The 19,843-nt window shown below is 34.4% G+C and overlaps 2 protein-coding genes and 1 pseudogene across 3 annotated transcripts; 1 reads left to right on the top strand and 2 right to left on the bottom strand.

Moving 5' to 3' along the window:
- Positions 1–9,100: 9,100 nt before the first annotated feature.
- Positions 9,101–10,814, top strand: LOC136227562 (7-deoxyloganetic acid glucosyl transferase-like; annotated as a pseudogene).
- Positions 10,815–11,030: 216 nt separating this feature from the next.
- LOC136227563 (UDP-glycosyltransferase 76B1-like) lies at positions 11,031–13,094 on the bottom strand. The gene is made up of 2 exons (XM_066016263.1): positions 12,220–13,094; positions 11,031–11,945 (listed from the first exon to the last, which is right to left on the bottom strand). The coding sequence occupies exons 1-2, from the start codon at positions 12,719–12,721 to the stop codon at positions 11,032–11,034; spliced, it is 1,416 nt and encodes a 471-aa protein (XP_065872335.1). The 5' UTR covers positions 12,722–13,094; the 3' UTR covers position 11,031.
- Positions 13,095–13,695: 601 nt separating this feature from the next.
- On the bottom strand, positions 13,696–16,485 carry LOC136225862 (UDP-glycosyltransferase 76B1-like). Of its 2 annotated transcripts, none has more exons than XM_066013999.1 (2): positions 15,992–16,485; positions 13,696–14,770 (listed from the first exon to the last, which is right to left on the bottom strand). In XM_066013999.1, the coding sequence occupies exons 1-2, from the start codon at positions 16,473–16,475 to the stop codon at positions 13,893–13,895; spliced, it is 1,362 nt and encodes a 453-aa protein (XP_065870071.1). In that variant the 5' UTR covers positions 16,476–16,485; the 3' UTR covers positions 13,696–13,892. The 2 variants fall into 2 exon arrangements, with proteins under 2 accessions (XP_065870071.1, XP_065870072.1); XM_066014000.1 differs by having other exon boundaries at positions 13,696–14,767.
- Positions 16,486–19,843: the final 3,358 nt, after the last annotated feature.

Genomic DNA, 19,843 nt, shown 5'->3' with positions numbered 1-19,843 from the left:
TCTGCTACTATTTTCAGTAAGATAGATCTTACCTAAGGTTATTATCAAATTAGAATGTCCCTTGTAGATGTGCATAAAACTGTTTTCAGGACACATGAAGGGCATTATAAATTTGTTGCAATGACATTTGGCCTTACCAATGCCCCCTCTAAATTCCAAAGTTTGATGAATGAGGTCTTCAAACCTTATTTGTGCAAATTTGTACTTGTCTTTTTTATGACATTCTTGTGTACAGCCGGGACATGAATTCTCACTTGCAGCACTTAGAGCTTGTTTTCCAGAAATTACAGGAGAACAAACTCTTAGCTAAGAGAAGCAAATGCACTTTTGGAAGTGACTCTGTGGAGTACCTGGGCCATATCATTCACAGAGGAGGGGTGTCCACTGATCCAAAGAAAATTGATGCAATGGCTACCTGGCCAGTTCCTACTAATATCCGATAGCTCAGAGGGTTCCTTGGTCTGGCTGGCTACTATATGAGGTTCATTAAGGGATATGGCATTATCAGCAAGGCTTTTACTGATCTCTTGAGGAAAGATGGGTTTCTATGGACCAGTAAAGCCACTGATGCTTTCTAGAAGCTCAAGTTAGCACTCACTACTGCCCCAGTGCTTGCATTGCCATCTCCAGACAAGTAATTCGTCATAGAAACTAATGCTTGTGACACAGGGATATGAGTAGTTTTGATGTAGGAATCCCATCCCATTGCATACATCAGCAAAGCACTGGCCCAAAGACATCAAGCCCTCTCTGTCTATGAGAAGGAACTCATTGTTGCGGTATATGCAGTTAAAAAATGGGATCACTATATGAGCCACAGAAAATTTCTCATAAAAACCGATCATAAAAGCTTGAAATTCTTGTTGGTGCAACGGATCAATACATCTCATCAACAAAAATGCATAGCCAAGTTATTTGGCTATGACTTTGAAATTACCTATAAAAAAGGTAAAGAAAACATTGCTGTGGAGATGCACATTTGCAAGGAATTATCAAGGGGTTGCAAGATGATACCTTGCTGAATAGTCCTTATACATGGCAATGTGGGCTATTAAGGAGAAAAGGAAAACTAGTAGTGGGAGACAATGAGGCTACCAAGCTGAAACGTTTGCAATTGTTTCATGACTCAGTGCTAGGTGGACACTCCGGTATACAGGCTACCTCGAGGAGAATGCAACTCCTGTTTTATTGGAAAGGATTAGAGAGAGATGTTCGCAATTATGCCAAAAACTGCCCTACCTGCCAAGTTTGTAAGTATGATACTAGTGGCACACTAGGACTGCTACAACCTTTTCCACTACCAGAGAATATATAGGCTGAAGTGAGCATGGACTTTATTGAGGGCTTGCCAAAATCCAATAGTAAGGAGGTCATATTAGTAGTTGTTGATAGACTAAGCAAGTATGCTCATTTCTTGAGTTTGAACCATCCTTGCCACAACTGTAGCTTCTCTCTTTTTCAACAACATTGTTAAATTGCATGGTATTCCAGCTTCTATAGTCAGTGATAACGACCCCATCTTCGTCAGCTCCTTTTGGATAAAGGTCTCTAAGCTACATGGAGTAGCTTTGCTGAAATATTTTGCTTATCACCGTCAAACTGATGGGCAGACTGAGGTGGTGAATAGGTGCTTGGAAATATATTTGAGATGCATGACTAATGGCCAGCCTCGGGAATGGGAAAAATGGCTGCCAATCATGGAGTGGTGGTATAATACAAACTTTCATACTGCTTTGCAATTAACTCCTTTTGAAGCTGTGTATGGGTTCCCTCCACCACTGCACATCCCTTATTTCCTAGGGGATTTTTGAATTGAATCAGTGGATCAACTATTGAAGGATCGAGAATTGGCACAACACAGGATGAAATAACACTCTGACGCTCTGAAATATCACCTGCAACATGCACAACACAGGATGAAATAACACTCTGACGCTCACACGATAGATATGGAGTTTTTAATTGGTGACTAGGTGTATGTGAAGCTCCAACCTTACATGCAACAGAGTGTAATGCGACGTTCGAACTATAAGCTTTCTCCTATATATTATGGGCCTTACCAAGTTGAAGATCGGATTGGCAAGGCTGCTTACAAGTTAATCTTACCCTCTAGCTCAACTGTCCATCTTGTTTTCCATGTTTCGCAACTTAAAAAGAAAGTGACAGGCCAGGCTACAATTTCAACTCAGTTGCCAAGAAGTCAAGCTCAGGCAGCAATTACAATTGATATATTAGGAAGGAAGATGGTGAAAAGAGGAAATCAGGCAGCTACAAAGCTTTTGGTGCAGTGGTCTGATAGAGCTCCTAAGGATACCACATGGGAGTTTGCCTTTAACATCCAGAAACGCTTTCCAACAATGAATTTTGAACCTTGAGGTCAATGTTCTTAAGTGGGAGAAATTGTTATGAGTAAAATTTAGTTCATTGTCGTTTTGGGTTCCTTGTTTGCGTTTTTCTTTCTTAGCTGTTAAATTGTTAGTTATAGAGAGAGAGAGTCTTATTGCCACATGTTAGGCAATACTATCCTTGCTATTTTGCCTTTTCTATAATTAGGCTGTAATTGTCATCTTGCGATTTATAAATGAAAATACCAGAAATCTTCTCTCCTCTCTTAGATTCTCTACATCAGAAATTCTAGTGATATCAGAAATGCTCTCTTCGAGATTACCGGTTACCCTTCCTCCCGAGCAGCTAACGGTAATAAAAGCATTCCATAATAGATTGAAACATGTGAAAGAAAGAGCCTAGATAAGGGCCTACTTACTGTACCTCTTTGGAATCCAAACTCCTTACAGGGGATAAGATTAGTCCTCGGAACCCTTAACATGAGAACTTTGACCTGCCTTCCTTACTTTTGTACCTCCCTTGTTCCCCTAAATTGTAACCTCTACACCAGTCTTTCCTAGCCGGGGAGGCAAAGTCGTACCCTCTACTGATGGAACCCTCAATTCATAGGTCTTCGTCAACATGTTACGAGTCTCTAGTCTTCGACGGGTCAACAAGTTTATAAAATAATACGAATTTAAGTTTAACGTTTACAAAAAAATATATATATATATATATCAAATTTAAGCTAAACATCATAATTAATATTTTATATTCTTTTTCTATTAACTTTATATGTTATCTTTTTTATTTAGTTCTATTTTTTTATTTATTATAATACAATTAATTATTATTATTATTGCTCATTAGAGTATCTCCAATAGAGGGTGCCCAAAAGAGTATCAACTGATGTGACAATTGGGTTTGACAACTTTTGAAATGTCCATATTATTGGAGTGATGATGGTGCCAAGAAGGTTGTCAATTTTTGGCAACCTTGCTTTAAGGTTGTCAAACTTTTTTTAATATAAAAAAACGATTTACTTAAATACTATTGGTGTACCTTTTTTATGACTCTCTCTCTCATTTCACTATTGGTTGATAATATTTATAATTAAATAAATTATATATTAAGTAATGATTTGTGCGGTTATTGTGGCAACTTTTAAAGTTGCTTAATATTGGATCATTTTTAAATAAAAGTTGTCAATAGTGATGTGTATTATTAAATTAATAAAATATTATATTTTAGTATGATGTGTTAAGTTTTGACACTTTTTGAAGCAACCTCTATATGAGATGCTTTTAAAGGCAAATTATTAGAAGCACCCGGTTCTCCAGGTCAAATGGAGGACCTTCCATATATATTTTGACACGTGTAACACAGTCCCACATATATTATAAGAGATCACACTATTTAATTATTACGTGGGGTCATTCTACACATGTCCAAATGTGAATTGGGGTCTTCTGAGTAACATGGAAAACCGGGTGCTTAATATAAGAACTCACTCTTAAGACCTCATATTTGTTTTCATTAATAATTCTATGACACCTAAATTCCATGGGCTCATGTAATATATGCAAAGTAAATGTAATTGAATATCCACAAAATTTCGATTGTCAATTGAAAACTCATCCAAAATGTTATCATACAGCCACACAAAATTCAAGGTGCTTAATATTAGTTCCTTAATCTGTACCATGCTAGAAAAATAAAAATATTTTTTTGACACGGCTTAAATTGGATATATTTTGTAAACGTTAAGCTTAAATTCGTATTATTTTGTAAACGTTAAGCTTATATTAGTGTTATTTTATACGTGAGGCCTAAATTGATACTTTCTTTAAACCTTAGACCTATTTTGGTACCTTATGTGACGTGACGCTGAATTGGCAGACTTAATGGATGACGTGTCATGTTCTGTTAGTAATTCCTAAATTGATGCTATGTTGTAAACGTTAAGCTTAAATTAATATTATGTTATAAATATTAAGCCTATATTGATGTTATTTTGAATGTGAAACTTAAATTGATACTTCCCAAAAAAAACCTTAGGTTTATTTCTGTACATTATCCTAATCTATTTAGTAACAACTAAATCATATTTTTTTAACTTTAAAATTGTATGTTTAAAAAAAACAAATAATTTTATGAGTGGCAAAGAGTTGCGTGCCACTTTCTAATTCAGATAGGGGCTGAGTTGCCTCATATGATGTGTGTATTATACGTGCATATACAGCTAGGGGGTGTTCATCAGTCGATTCGGTCTGAAAATCGAACCGAATCGAAATAACAAAAAACCGAAAAGCCTTAAAAATAAAAATCGAATCTAACCGAATAATAATAAATAACCGAACCGAACCGACTGAATTATTTCAGTTGGTTTGGTTATTCGGTTTCCTTACATTAAAAAATTTCCCTAACAATTATTTTTATGTAAAGTTAATATTACACCGTTAATGATATTGTTGGGTATTTACTTATATATACAATTTTTATTTTTATTTTTATTTTTCTTTTAAGATTGAAAGAAAAAAAATATAAATTTTATATAAAAATGAAATCAATTTTAATTCCAAATATGAATTAGTGTACAATTGTATTAAATTGGTAGACAAACATTAAATAAACCAATAACATAATTAGTTAAGGCAATCTAAAAAATATCATTCTTAACAAAGATTCTAATAATATAATTCTAAATCAAATCTAACTTAGAACAATAAACAACATACACCAATTATATAATAAATCTAATTTCTAATTATATTTAATTTATTTCGGTCTTTTCGGTTAATTTGGTAATTTTGATTTAAAAATCGAACCGACCGAAATTACCGAAATATTATAAAAAAATAAAACCAAAACCGAACCTAATAGACCGAAAACCGAACTGAAAAAATCGAAATTCATCGGTTCAATCGGTTATTCCAGTTTGGTTTTTGAACACCCCTATATGCAGCACATGAATATCCCCGCGTGAATTACAAATATCGTCCAGTGGCTTAAGTTCTTTCAATTGGTCCCTACAATTTTCTTGTTACTGCTACAAGCAATCTATATATACTATAAAACAGTAACGATGAAGCTGAGGTGTCACCTCCTCATTTTTTACGGATTATTAAAATTAATGTTTTATTTAATATTATTTATTAAAACATTTTATATTTTTTTAAAAGAACATTTTATATCTCTTCAATTTTGATTATTTTCATAATTAATATTATTCAGAAACTAACATAATCCATCCGGATAAAATTTAGTTTTCAAATTTCAATTATAATTAGTTATCACACACATACATTAGATAATTAATAGAAAGGAATTATTATAAAATATTAGAGATAGCTATAAAATACTTTAGAAATGGAAGAGTAAACTAATTAAGGAAAAAGGATAACTATAGAATACTAAAATTACATGGTTGTATCAAAATGGTCACTCAACTTCAATTTCTCTCAATAAAATCACTCAATTTTGAGTTTTGTCTCAATTAGGTCACTCCGTTAATTTTAATGGTTAAAACGCATCGAAATAATAACATAGGTTACACGTCAACATGAGTTAACTCAAATCTCTCACCGAAACGAAATGTGACAGTCACATGCTGGGTATTTTTATGAAAAATACTAAATTTTAGTTTTTTTTCATAAAAATAATCGACACGTGATAGCCATGTGACGCATATGTGGATGTCATGTGTCATTTCAGTTAGAAATATGAGTTGTCCCATATTGACGTATCACTTATGTCATCATTCCGATGTTTTTAATCATTGAAATCGTCATAGTGATCTAATTGAGACAAAATTCAAAGTTGAGTGATTTTATTGAGACAAATTGAAGTTGAGTGACCATTTTAAGATAACCATGTAAGTTCAGTGACCAGTGGTGCATTTAACCTTTTTTTCTTTCCTAAGTCCATATTTTACTTTTTTTCATTTAAACAAAAAGATATTAATAGATAATGGCCAAAATCTAATGGATGTATCAATTGGATGACAAATAAAATAGTATATGTTTAGTAATGTTTGACAGTTTTAGAATCAATCTTATACATCGAATGTCAATTTTATGTAACTCGCCCAGGTAAAGGCTATTCTTACTTTGTTTTTTACAATAATATACTAACATGTACAATAATATTGTTTTCTTTTTTTCTGAAGAGATGTACAATGATATTGTTACTCACTCATTTTCTGTTCTTTTTTATCCTCCCGAATAAAAGGCTTTGGTTCCTTTATATACTTAAGTTATTTTGATAAATATTTATTTATTTATTTATTTTCATTTAGTTAGTATTTTACAAGAAGAATATAATATTTTATATACTATCAATTTATATTCTCTGTTTTCTTTATTGCTTTTGATATATTCTAAATTATTAATCAATTATTTTTTAGTATATTAAATCTTGGTCTTCAATCTTTCAAATGAATAGGCTAAATCATTAATTAATTATATTTTAACATATTCAGTCTCAATTTTTTAAATGTATCAATTATTTTTTAATACATTAAGTCTCTATTTCACACATGAGTTATATGAATAATTAAAAACAAAAAGTGAATATATAGCAGACCCATGATTTAAGGTTGATGATATTGTTATTTTCTATATAAAAAAAAAAAAGAGGATGAAAAAACGGTGCACATAACTCACTTAACAATAAATAGTTCTGAAGCATCAAGTAATAAAATGAGATATAGATAATACTAATTGTTTATATCAAAAATAAGAAATCAAATAGATGATAGCCATGATAACTAGATAATAACAAACTAGCGGACGATAATTAAATTACAACATATATTAATCATATTTCAATATAACATTGACAACCCTTATCAATTATTCAAACTAAAAAATACATTAAGCAGCTATGGCATACCATTTATATGAGTAATTTAAATTTAATTTAGAATGCTTAAAATTTTCAGGAGATTATTGTTCTTCTAAAATAAAATAGTTACGAATTTATTTGACGTGAAAATCTATATGTCAATTGACATGTTAAAATAGAGACATACGCTTTGAATCAGACGTATAACTGGATCATCTAAGAAGAGTTTATAATGTGTTAATAAATAAATAATCAATGGCTTAATGTTTCTATTTAAAAATTAGATAGTTACTGTGTTAAAAAAAAATTGATCATGAGCTTAGGCCCTAATCTTTTTTACTTAATTTCAATATAAGTAAGTTTAATTAATTTATCATTATTTATTATAATTAAAATTTATCATTATATATATAATTAGTATAATTATAATTATTTGGTTAAGTTAAATTAATTTCAGTTCAGTTAATTTAATTTAATTTAATTTCAATAAAAAAGAACATCACCTTACTGTATTAATTTAAAAGATCAAAGACTTGATAATAAAAAATTAAATTGGCCAGTGGCTTAAATATGTATATTTTTTCAAAACCAAATATCATATTAATTTAATTATATTTGATATATTTAAAAATAGTATACATATCGTGCATCGCGCGAGTGTATTATTTTAACTTTTTTAACACTATTACTCACTTTGAATTGTCTTTGCTAACGGAATGAATATCTCAATCCCATTTTTATCACGTTTTGAAAACACGAAATTGTGTTTGAAAATTACCGAAACTATAAGGTTTATTTTTATACTTTCATCTCAAAAATAATGATCAGAACCTTAAATATGCTTACTTTGTTTTTGACAAAGTAAGTACTTTGTTTTTTCTACCATTGGATGAACTTACTTTGTCAGAGTTCATCACCATTCAATGGAAGAGAAAACAAAGGCTTACTTTGTCAAAAACAAAATAAGCATAACCTAACCCTTAAATTAAATGTGCATTTTTTTCAAAATCAAATATTATATTAATTATATTTGATATATTTAAAAATATAATATAAACCGTGCATTGCACGGGTGTAAGACTAGTTTATTTAAAATTGTAACAACATAAACACAACCGGTATAATGATTAGTTGTTACAAATAACAAACTTGTAACATACATTACAAATAATGAACTTGTAACATCCGTTATAAATAGATATATTCATGGATCGGGCTAGGTCTAGCAGGCTCTTGTCTAAAAATGCTCAGTCCAACCCGTTGTTAATTTAAACGACCTCGGGTTGGGTCAGGTTTACGGTCAAAAATCAAATCTCAAATCCAGTCCATATAAGCTCATCTAAATATATATGTATAATTTTTTATAATAAAAAATTAATTTATACTTAAAAATTAATATTAATAGACGGACGGGCTAAGCCGGCCCGTATTATATTTATAAATTCCAAGCCCACCCAAAAAAGAGGCCGGATTTGACCAGCCGGGGCCAGGTTAGACCTAGAAATAAATTCGCATGTCCAAGCCCAGTCTAGGGGACACAGGCCTAGGCTGGCCGGACGGATACCCGGACCCGTCAACAAGTCTTAATACAAATAACAAACTTGTAACATCCATTAGATATACTCTTATGTTGCTCTTGAGCTTCAGATTCCAACTGTTCGTTTTGGTACAATTAGTGCTTCTTCTTTTTGGGCTTAGTATGCCATTCCTGCAATTATTGAAGCCTGCCAATTTCCTATTCAAGGTACATCCTTTTCTACTGTATCATATAATTGTATTCTTGTGTATTAATTCAAAGTATATTTTCATTCTTGAACAATATTGATGTTTTAGTCAACAAAACAACTAGGAAAGACTGAAAAATATTATATCCTATTTCTTGCATATAAATACATCTTTGAGTTTGAAACCCAATCCTTAAGGGTAGGGATGCAAATTACAAGTCCTAGATGTCTATTACTGTAATTTTCAACCATTATAATTTTTTGGAATAAAAAAATAAACAGAGTTGTTATCCACCGTCTCTTCTCTCTAACACCTCAAAAATATATAATCATTTAATCTGTACATATATGTGCAAGTGTTGGACATAAGATTCCCAAGGCAACAGAAAAAAGAAATTAAAAGAAAATGGAGAAAGAGCCTGCTGTTCTCCATCTTCCTCCTCATGTAGTAATATTTCCTTTACCAATCCAAGGCCATATAAACTCCATGCTTAAACTAGCTGAGATTCTAAGCCTTGCTACTCTTAAAGTTACCTTCATAACCACAATTCACAACTATGATCTTCTAACCCGTTTCACAGATTTTCATACCCGTTTTCAGAAATATCCAGATTTTGAACTCAAAACAGTACCTGAATTTCTACCTATAGATCACTCTTTAGGTCTTCGATTCGTAGATGTAATGGAGTCCATGGATTTGGTTACTAAACCAGTTTTCAAAAGGATCATTTTGGAAAGTAGCCCTCCTGTTAACTGCATTATAATGGATGGAATTCTAGCATTTGTTTCTGAGATTGCAAATTAGTTCAGAATTCCATTTATCCATTTTCGAACTATAAGTGCTTGTTCTTTCTGGGCTTATTTCTCTGTTCTGGATATTGTTCAAGCTGCCCAACTTCCTATCAAAGGTTTGTTGCCTAAATTGCCTAAATTGCAGTTTTTCAAACATGTTTGATTGTGAGATTTTATGTTGTATACTAAAATTTCAGGAGAAGAAGACATGGACAGAATCATAACAAAAGTTCCCGGAATGGAAATCTTCCTGAGGTGCAGAGATCTTCCAAGCTTCTGCAGAGTTAATGACACACAAGACCCTAATCTTCAGATTTTAACAAAAGAGACAAGGAAATCATCTCAAGCAGAAGCATTGATTCTAAACACATTTGAAGATTTAGAAGGACCAATTCTATCTCAAATATGCAAGGAATGTCCAAAAATCTATGCCATTGGACCTCTCCATGAGCTCCTAAAGACAAAAACACAAGAATCATACCAATCGTCTAATAGTCTCCGGCAAGTAGACAGAACTTGCATCACATGGTTGAACACTCAACCTTTACAATCAGTACTCTATATAAGCTTCGGAAGCATTACGATGATTACGAAAGATCAGCTGATGGAGTTTTGGCATGGAATTGTTAGCAGCAAGAAACGGTTTCTTTGGGTTATAAGAGCTGATTCCGTTACCGACATGGAAGAAATTCCAGAGCAGTTTCAGGAAGGTCCGAAGGAGAATGGATATGTTGTGAAATGGGCACCTCAGGAAGAAGTTTTAGCACATACAGCGATTGGTGGGTTTTTGACACACAGTGGATGGAACTCAACTTTGGAAAGTATAGTAGCTGGTGTGCCGATGATTTGTTGGCCTTTTTTCGCTGATCAGCAAGTGAATAGCAGATTTGTGAGCGAGGTTTGGAAGTTAGGATTGGATATGAAGGACGTTTGTGATAGACGAATTGTTGAAAAAATGGTCAATGATTTAATGGTGGATAGGAGAGAAGTGTTTGTGAAATCAGCGGCCCGGATGGCAGAATTGGCCAGAAAGAGTGTAGCTGAAGGTGGATCGTCTTCGTCTAATCTCAATCAGTTGATCCAAGATATCAGACAAATGTGCATGAAATCACAAGATAACTGATGCAAACTTCACAGAGTAATCATTCAAATGCTTTAAATTTATGGTTTTTGTGATTAATCATAAGATCAGTGTCATCTGCTCTAGACGTATACTGAAATTTCTCACGGTGTATACTTAGCTTAATTCATTATCTATGCATTTAGACTCAGTTATAATAATGTGTACGAAAATTGTAGAATTGTATGCAAAATATGTATTTTTATCATTAAGAAAGCAATTGGATTAGAATGATAATATGTAACTAACCAAGCTGTGAAGAGATTGGTATGAAGATCCTCCTTTGTTTAGACAAATATCTACCTTTTCCTTCAAACACATTATTCTTTCTCTTATTTCCTTTCCCTCTGTTCCAACCATTAGCCTTTTAATTGCCTTCTCTATCTCCCCTCTTTCTAGCTTATGTTCTAAATGTATTCCAATCTTCCAAACATCAGTTGCATACCTTGCATTTATCTTCTGATCACCAAAAAAAGGCCAACATATCAATGGAACCCCTTCTGAAATACTCTCCAAAGTTGAATTCCAACCACAATGCGTCCAAAATCCACCAGTAGCAGGATGAGCAAGCACCTCCAGTTGCGGTGCCCATTTCACTATGCAGCCCCTTTCAGGGGCCATATGATAGAACTCATTCGGCAAATGTTCAAGCCATTCTGAGCCCAGAACTGAACCAGGCCGAATAACCCACAAGAATGGTTGTTTGCTATTTGCTAAACCCCAAGCAATTTCTAAAAAATCAGCTTCATTTATCATTCCAGTGCTACCAAAGCTTATATAAAGCACAGAGTTTGGCTCTTGTTTGTCTAACCAAGAAATTGAATTCTTGTCTTGTGATATTAAGCTACTGCTTGAAGGGACTTGAAAATACTTGTGGGACGGTCCTATTACAAACTGTCGGACGCGGAATACCTCATGGCATTTGAGCAGTGCAGCATCTTCCAATTCTTCAAAGGAGTTCCAAATCATTCCGGAGGAGCTCTTAGGCTTATTGAACATATTAGCTATCAAATGGAAGAAATCATCTGGGTTTCCTGTTTCAATTTCTGGCATGTCTTTAATACTTAGAGGCGGAAGTTCTGGCACATCTTCAACTTCTAGGAGTGGAAGTTCTGGAACTGCCTCATTTAATAGAGAATCTGAAATAGAAGTTAATATAATTAGAAGATGCCAGTCTGAAGGTATAGAATATAATTCAATATATTGCTTCGTGAATTTGAAAGTATGTTCTTTCCTTCCCAATAAAATTGATTGACAAACAAAACAAAAATTTCAATGCCACCATTTGTACTATTTCTATTTATAGAAATTCAAACTCTAAATGCAGTAGTTGAAGCCAAAAATCAAACAGGTAATAGGCAATATCTAGAACAGAAAGTCTTTCCAGCATTGAAAGAAATCAAAAGTACAAACCTTTGGTAGCCATATACCCTTTGTCCCGCAGATATGGGTAAGCATCACAAAAGAGAAAGGAAGAGATATTGCTAGTTGGAAGAGCAATCCAAGGGAGCTTAAAACTAGCAGCAACAGCTCCGATGAAATCCCAAACAGCATCTGTAATCAAGCAAGCAACTGGCTCCTTCAGATCACCTGACAATAGATTAGCCAAGCAATCACGAAATGGGTCAGCACATCTAACATTCATGGCAGAAACGGTAGCTATAACATCTTCATCATATGTAGCGGCTTCGGTTTCTGAAAGGCCTTCGGGGATTGAGCAGAAAGTGAAGTAAGGATGATCGGATGGGTTTGGAGAGTTGAAATTGGTGTGGAGTATAGTAATTGAGAAACCTTCTGAGTAGAGGATTTTTGCTAAATGAAGCATTGGATTCATGTGACCTTCTAATGGCAACGGAAAGAGAAGAAGTCTGCGGCTTTTCTTCTTCTGCGAATGGGATTCTGCCAGGATTTCCATAGCTAATTACAGTTGCAGAAGAGATCAAGAAGATGAATCCCTTCCTAATTTTACTATTCTCATCTCATCCACTAACTTTGAATAGATGATCGGAAGTCCTAGTTCTTGTCTTTGACATTCATGATCAGAAAAAAAATAAAATAAATTGATACTTGATAACAACTGAATCATTTGTTTAATCTAGTTTCTTCTCGTTACAGAATTGCTTCAAAACTATAATATGTAGACAAAGACAATGCATTTTTTAGTTTTATTTTGAAATAATTGTGTAATAGAATATTTATTGCTTAATACATCACCCCCACCTAGACTTGTACAAAAAGTTGAATTAGCTCGACTTTTAGAATATCAGAATAATCTTCTCAACTTGTTACTTAAATGAATGATTCAGGCTATGCCTATTATCTGTATGAGCAATTTTCTTCTTCCCAAATCTTGGTGAGTCGTTTGTTCAAAGTTAAATAAGGAGAAAAGATAAGGTGTTTATTCGGAAGGATTCGTGACTTGCTAATGATGATAATCGAATGGTTACATTACGTAGTACTTATGCGAATTGTAATGATATTGTGAGTTCCTTGTTTATCCTTTATACGAGACTGTAGAATCTGGGCAAAGTCGAGAGTTGGTTCAATCATTCAGAGGCAAATATCATTTGCAATATGGTGGTACCTTTCTAGGATAGATATGACGGTCTTATTTGGCATTTCTTAAATGAGGAGTTGGAGCTTAGTCTTTCCCCCTAAAGTTTTTTCTTTAGAGATTCGCCACTAAGATGTTGCCTACTTAAATTCGCCTCATTGGCAAGCATGGGAAGATTTGCTACTAGCAGTGATTGACTAAATATAATACATATATAATATAATATTAACTAATAACATATTCACAAATTCACATTCACGCCATTATTCAGTAAAGATGATAACATATATATTCTACTCATCAAAAGCTGGTATCAGATTTACTGAGGTCTTGAATTTTATTAGATTTTCAATTAGAGGTGAACTCAAATTCAAATAAATTAAACAATTAACCCCAAGCTGATTTTTGAAAAGTGAGACTTTTTATGAGACATTATTCAGTTTGATTTTAAACTAAATTAAAATACCAACCCACTTCAAACACAAAATTCTATCCTTATCCTTAGCTCATAAACATCAATAGCTAGTTCAAGCTAAAGAGACAAAATATAATTGATCAAATTCTCAAGATAACAATAAGAAGATCCTCCTTCCCTTGAACAAAGATCAAGTTTCTCCTTCAAATGCAAAACCCTCTTTTTCAAGTCCTTCCCTTCTTCCTCCTCCAACAACCTCTTAATTGCAATTTTCACATCTTCTCTCTTAATTTTACCCTCCAAATGAATTCCAACTCCCCAAACATCACTCACATATCTTGCATTCACCATTTGATCACCAAAATTAGGCATACAAATCATAGGCACACCTTCACATATACTCTCCAAAGTTGAATTCCATCCATTATGTGTCCAAAATCCACCAATAGCAGGATGTCCTAGCACCTCTTGCTGAGGAGCCCATTTGACAATGCACCCTCTTTCACCCACCATCTCCATGAACCCATCAGGCAATGGCTCAAACCAACCCGAACCACCGACTAAACCTGGTCGAACCACCCACAAGAAAGGGTGATTGCTATTGGCTAAACCCCAAGCTATTTCATGAAATTCAGCCTTGGTTATAGCTGCAATGCTGCCAAAGCTTACATAGAGGACAGAGTTAGGAGGTTTAGTGTCTAGCCATGAAATGCAGGTTTGGTCTTGTGGTAGTAAACTAGTTGAAAGTGCTTGAAAGTGTTTGTGAAATGGTCCTATTGGATACATTTGGATTGGGAAGTCTTTTTTGAGTTTTTGAAATGAATGTTGCTCAAGTTCTTCACATGAATTCCATATTAGTCCTGAAAATTCTTTTGTTTGGTTCATCACTTTGTCTATCAAGTTGTAAAGAGTGTCTGGATCTTTTGTTTGGATTGTTGGAATATCTTTCACTCTTAATGGTGGAAGCTCTTGCACTGCTTCATCTAATCGGCCTTCTGCAACAAGAAAGATGGATCAAAGTAATAACCACTGTTTTGGGAGTTTTTTCTTTCTAAATAAACAATTATATCTATAATTACTGAAAACAATATTAAAACAAGAATTCTTAGACCTTAGTTAGACACATAATATCAACTAAAGTTTTTGAGTCAAATAATTTGTTTATATGATATTAAAGCCTCTTATTAGGTAAGATGGAGAGTTTAGCGATATAACTATATTAACAAACTTACAATATGTATAGAGTTATCGTGCTGTAAGATTGAAGGAATAATTTTTATTTTCCCAAAGAAAAAAAGAAAGTTTGATATGATGTGCCATGAAACAATTTTAATCAAAAGTTTAAACTCATGGTTAAAGGCGAGCGAGATGAGTGGATAGAATAGGCTAGGAAGTACGGTTTTTCCTTTCTTTGTGCTTTGCCCTCAGATGAGATGACTATTAGTAGGTCAGGTCCAGTGTACTCTTGAGCACAATCACTAAACCAGCGAGCTGGCTGAGTTGCCTTTTCAATAAATCTCACGTTGGTTCCAACAATAACTTTTATTATTATATATAATACACGTGATCATGTAAATACCCAAGGACGTGTAATACAAATTCATCTTACCATATATTGAAATTCCATTAATAAATGAGATCTAGAATTCGGACTATTGATCACTTGGTTTAAGGGTATCTAATAGCATATCAACAAAATAATTGAACCAAAAATTTAAATTTATAGTTAAAGCTCAAGAATAACATTTATTATTATCTCTGATGCACCCCTTATGTGAATATATCCTGAACTTGAAACGTGTACAAGACAAACTCATCCTATCCTATATTGAAATTTCACCAATAAAAGAGGTTGTTATAAGGAGCCATTTGAACTTAAATCTTGAACCGATAGCTAAGATGTAAGAATAGCTTTGACATCAATATCGAGAGTTTGAATCCTCATTAATTGATAGAATTTTTAACACACCTTAAGATAAGGTTATGTTGTACCAAATAAAGTAATATGCACCAGAGCGATGAGACATAAATAATAATAATAATATAAGTTATTTTTAAATCTTAACTATAAGTTTAACCTCATAATTAGAGTCATGAATAACTAGCTTTTATATTACGCATCCGGCACACCTAAATTTTCTGTTGGTTCGAACTATACCATGAATTGGGAGATAATTATGGATAGAGATATGTAAAAAAGGGAGATATTTACTTACCATGAATAGAGAGATAACCCAAGTCCCGTAGAAGTGGGAAGGCAGCAAATCCAAGGAAAGAACACACATTAGTTGTCCTAAGACCAATTGTTGGGATCTTGAATTGTTCAGCAACACCTCGAGCAAAGTACCACATAACATCTGTGATTAAACAACCTAAACATTCATCTAATACCAACTTAGCCAAGCAATTCCTCAAAGCCTCAACACATCTGACATTGAGGATCGAAAGAAGTGCTATAACATCTTCAGTTGAAGCTTCATCCTCTGATAATCGGTCAGGAATTGAGTGGAAAGTAAAATGACGGTAATTTGAAGAATCAAGAGAGTTGAAACTAGTATGAATTATAACAATAGAAAACCCTTTTGAATGTAATATGTTTGCGAGTTGAATCATGGGATTTATGTGACCTTGTAAAGGTAACGGAAACAGTAATATTTTCCGACCATATTTTGTTTGCTGCATATCATGAGACTTGTTCATAGTTCGTGGCTTAATTGCTTCCAAGTTCATTTGTGGTTCCTTACTTCTTATATTATTGTTGGTAGCATTAATTAGAGTGCTTGAAAGTTGTTGAATAATTATTGAGTTTGTTTTTTTGGTTACAATAATTATTCAATTTTGGAACTTCTTACAGCATCTCCGGTGCCTAAACAAATGTCAAAATTTAACACATAATCTCAAAATATAATATTTTATTGTCTCTTTCATTCACAGCCGTTTGGCAACCTTTACTTAAAAAATTGTCAAATAGAGGTTGCTTGAAAAGTTGCCATTATAATCTTATAAATTATTATAATGAATAGGATATTTAATAAAAAAAAATATCAAAACTGAAACCAAAACAACCAGTAATAATTATTTTTAGAATCGAAAACCGATTCGATTTAGTTTTTTTGAGTTTATAAAATAAGGATAAAAAGGAGGCATCAATAGCATTATATATTAGCGAGATTTACAGAAAGTTAGAGATGAAAAGAGTCTTATGAATCCAAAGTAGTTGAATTCATCCCACTTATCTATATGGTACATTCTAGAAGCAGCCTACAAAACTTACCCAATACCTCACTTCACTACATCACTTTCTCCTTGAATCATCACCATCAAACCGAAGTCCTAAGATTAACGATAAAGATTGCACCACATGTCACTTGTACTTATGTCCTTTTAATTACTTAATGTAGCAGTTTTCTTGTATATTTTATGCAATGAGAATTAAATGGAGTAATTAGACATTAGTCTATTACCTCGTTGATCATTACATGATTGATAAACTCTAAGAATAGAAATTATAATAAAGCTTCACACAAACTAACTAAATATAAGTTAAAAGGGTTAAAAAGGACAAAGGACAAAAAAATAATGACCATCTAGAAAATAATAAAGGGATAAGTACAAAAAAAAATGCATGTGGTATACCGGATTTGCGAACTGGGACCTGTGATTTTTTTTTTTTTGCAAACGGAGGTCTGTGATAAACGCCGTTAGCAAAGAACGGATTTTTTCACTCACTCCGTCATTTTTTCTTACGTGGCACTTGGACCTAAATTTTGACCAGGGGCAAAACAGGGATTAAATTAAATATTTTATATATAAAACCCAAAAAACACAGACCCCAACAGCGCAACTCTTCCTATTCCAACCTTCGAACTTTAACATTACCAGGCACCACAAACCACTGAAAAACCTCACCATCAAGTCGGAATTTGGAGGGGAAAAGTCGAAATTCATCATCTCCTGCATCATACGGTTCTTTTCCAACCTATTTTCCAAGAAAACGGAAAATCCTAAGGAAGTATGAAGGAGCAGAAGTAAGGTTGAAGACCACTATTTGAGGGTGTAAAAGCTTGGAAATCAAGGTACACACACGGTTCGCACCGCTCTCTAATCTCGATTTCGTTACGTTTTGTTTCTTTTAGTTAGGGTTTTTGCGATAGGATTTCGTATATACGATTTTTCTTGTACTTTTGTTGCGAATTTATGGTCGTTGTTGTTAAGGTTGCATGTTAGTGTTAATGACGTTTGTTGATTTGGGTTGTCTTTAATTTGATGCCCTGTGAGTTCAGAGTTGTGTTTGTAACGATCGTCATATGCTATTTCTTGTATGATGTACAGTGATAATGAGACAAATGAATGTTTATACGTAGACGTTGTTAAGGTTGCATGTTAGTGTGAATGAATATTGTTGATTTGGACTGTCTTTAAGTTTAGAGTTGTACTTTCAAAGATGTTGATATGCTATTACTTGTTTGATGTACAGCAATCATGGCTATAATGCATACGATGATTATTCATTACGGTGGTGAATGGGTAGACATGGACAAACAACTATATGTTGGAGGTAAAACGAGGATGGTGAAAATGGATATTGACTACATGAGCTACTTTGAGCTAGCGGATATTGGGAAGGATGTAGGGTATAAACACTCAGTACAAATGTGGTACAAGATTGCTGGGTTGTCTGGATCAGAAGGAATTGAGGAGATTGTTAACGATAAGAGTGTTCGAGACTTCATTGACTTTAATGCAGGGTATCCGCATACAGACATTTACTACATGGACATAAATCCATTACAAGTTATTGATGACAATAGGTCTGACATGAACGATATCCCAAGCACAAATGTTTACCCTTCCTCTAATGGTAAGAATGATTGGAGTTTTGAGATTGGTGCCAATGATGAGAATGTGGAGGTTGATGCCAATGATGGGAGTGTTGAGGTTGGTGCCAATGATGGGGTTGGTGCCAATGGTGGGAGTGTGGAGGTTGGTGCCAATGATTGGAGTTTTGAGATTGGTGCCAATAATGATAATTTGGAGGATATTGGTGTCAATGATGATAATTTGGGGGAGAATGGTGTGAATGCTGATTATGTTGAGAATGGTAACAATGATGATAATTTGGGGGACATTGGTGTGAATGATGAGCATGTTGAGATGGGTGCCAATGATGAGAATGTGGATACTGGTATCAATGTTGACACTAATGAGGGAGGGTCTGCTTCTGACGACAGTGATGACACTAATGAAGGAGGGTCTGATTCTGATGACAGTTGTAGACACCGAGTCGGAGGACCTGTGACGAAAACCCACGACAAACGGCTAAACGGTTGATTCCATTAATTAGGAAATTTAAAAATCAAGGGGAAACTCGGAGAGCCGGCATGTGATAGCCCCGCTAACAAATTCAGCGTCTCTTGAGTAAGGTCGGGCATGTTCATCGTCGTATCGATGTATGAGAAGGCCCCAGAAGTCGGGCATTGGCCGATGAATGACCAATGTCGCTCCCGGCGATAATCATCGTTCCGTAAATAACGGTGCGCGACACGTCGAATGCCCGCCCGACGGGCCGGGTGTCGAAAGTCGCCCGTCGGACGAGGGGCGTCGCTCGTCGAACGTTGGGCGCAGCCTGAGGCACGTCGGCGTCGCCCGACGTTCGATGGGCGGACGCCCCACGGCGTCGGGCGAACGCCCAATGCTCGTTGGGCAAACGCCCAACGTTCGTTCGGCGAACGCCCGACGAGGTTGGGCGAACGCCCGACGGCTGTTGGGCGCGCGCCCAACAGTAGTTGGGCGTTCGCCCAACTAGTTTGGGCGTCCGCCCAACATGATTTGGGCATCGCCCAATTCCCGTCGGGCGACGCCCAAATCTTCTTGGGATCCGTGCCTATAAAAGACATGGATCCCCATGCATTTGAGGGAGGATTTTTTGGGACTCTCTCACTCTAAAACATTTTTTAGAGAGAGAAAGTAATTTTTTGGGAAAAATATTTTTTATCCTAAAAAATCCGAATTTCTTAAAAGTTAAATATTTTACCAAAATATCAAAAACACCGAAAAATCATAATTCG

This window comes from Euphorbia lathyris, chromosome 4 (assembly GCF_963576675.1).
Source record: "Euphorbia lathyris chromosome 4, ddEupLath1.1, whole genome shotgun sequence".
NCBI classification, from domain to species: domain Eukaryota; kingdom Viridiplantae; phylum Streptophyta; class Magnoliopsida; order Malpighiales; family Euphorbiaceae; genus Euphorbia; species Euphorbia lathyris.
Note: the sequence above shows the minus strand (reverse complement) of the source record. Positions and strands in the feature narration are given on the sequence as shown.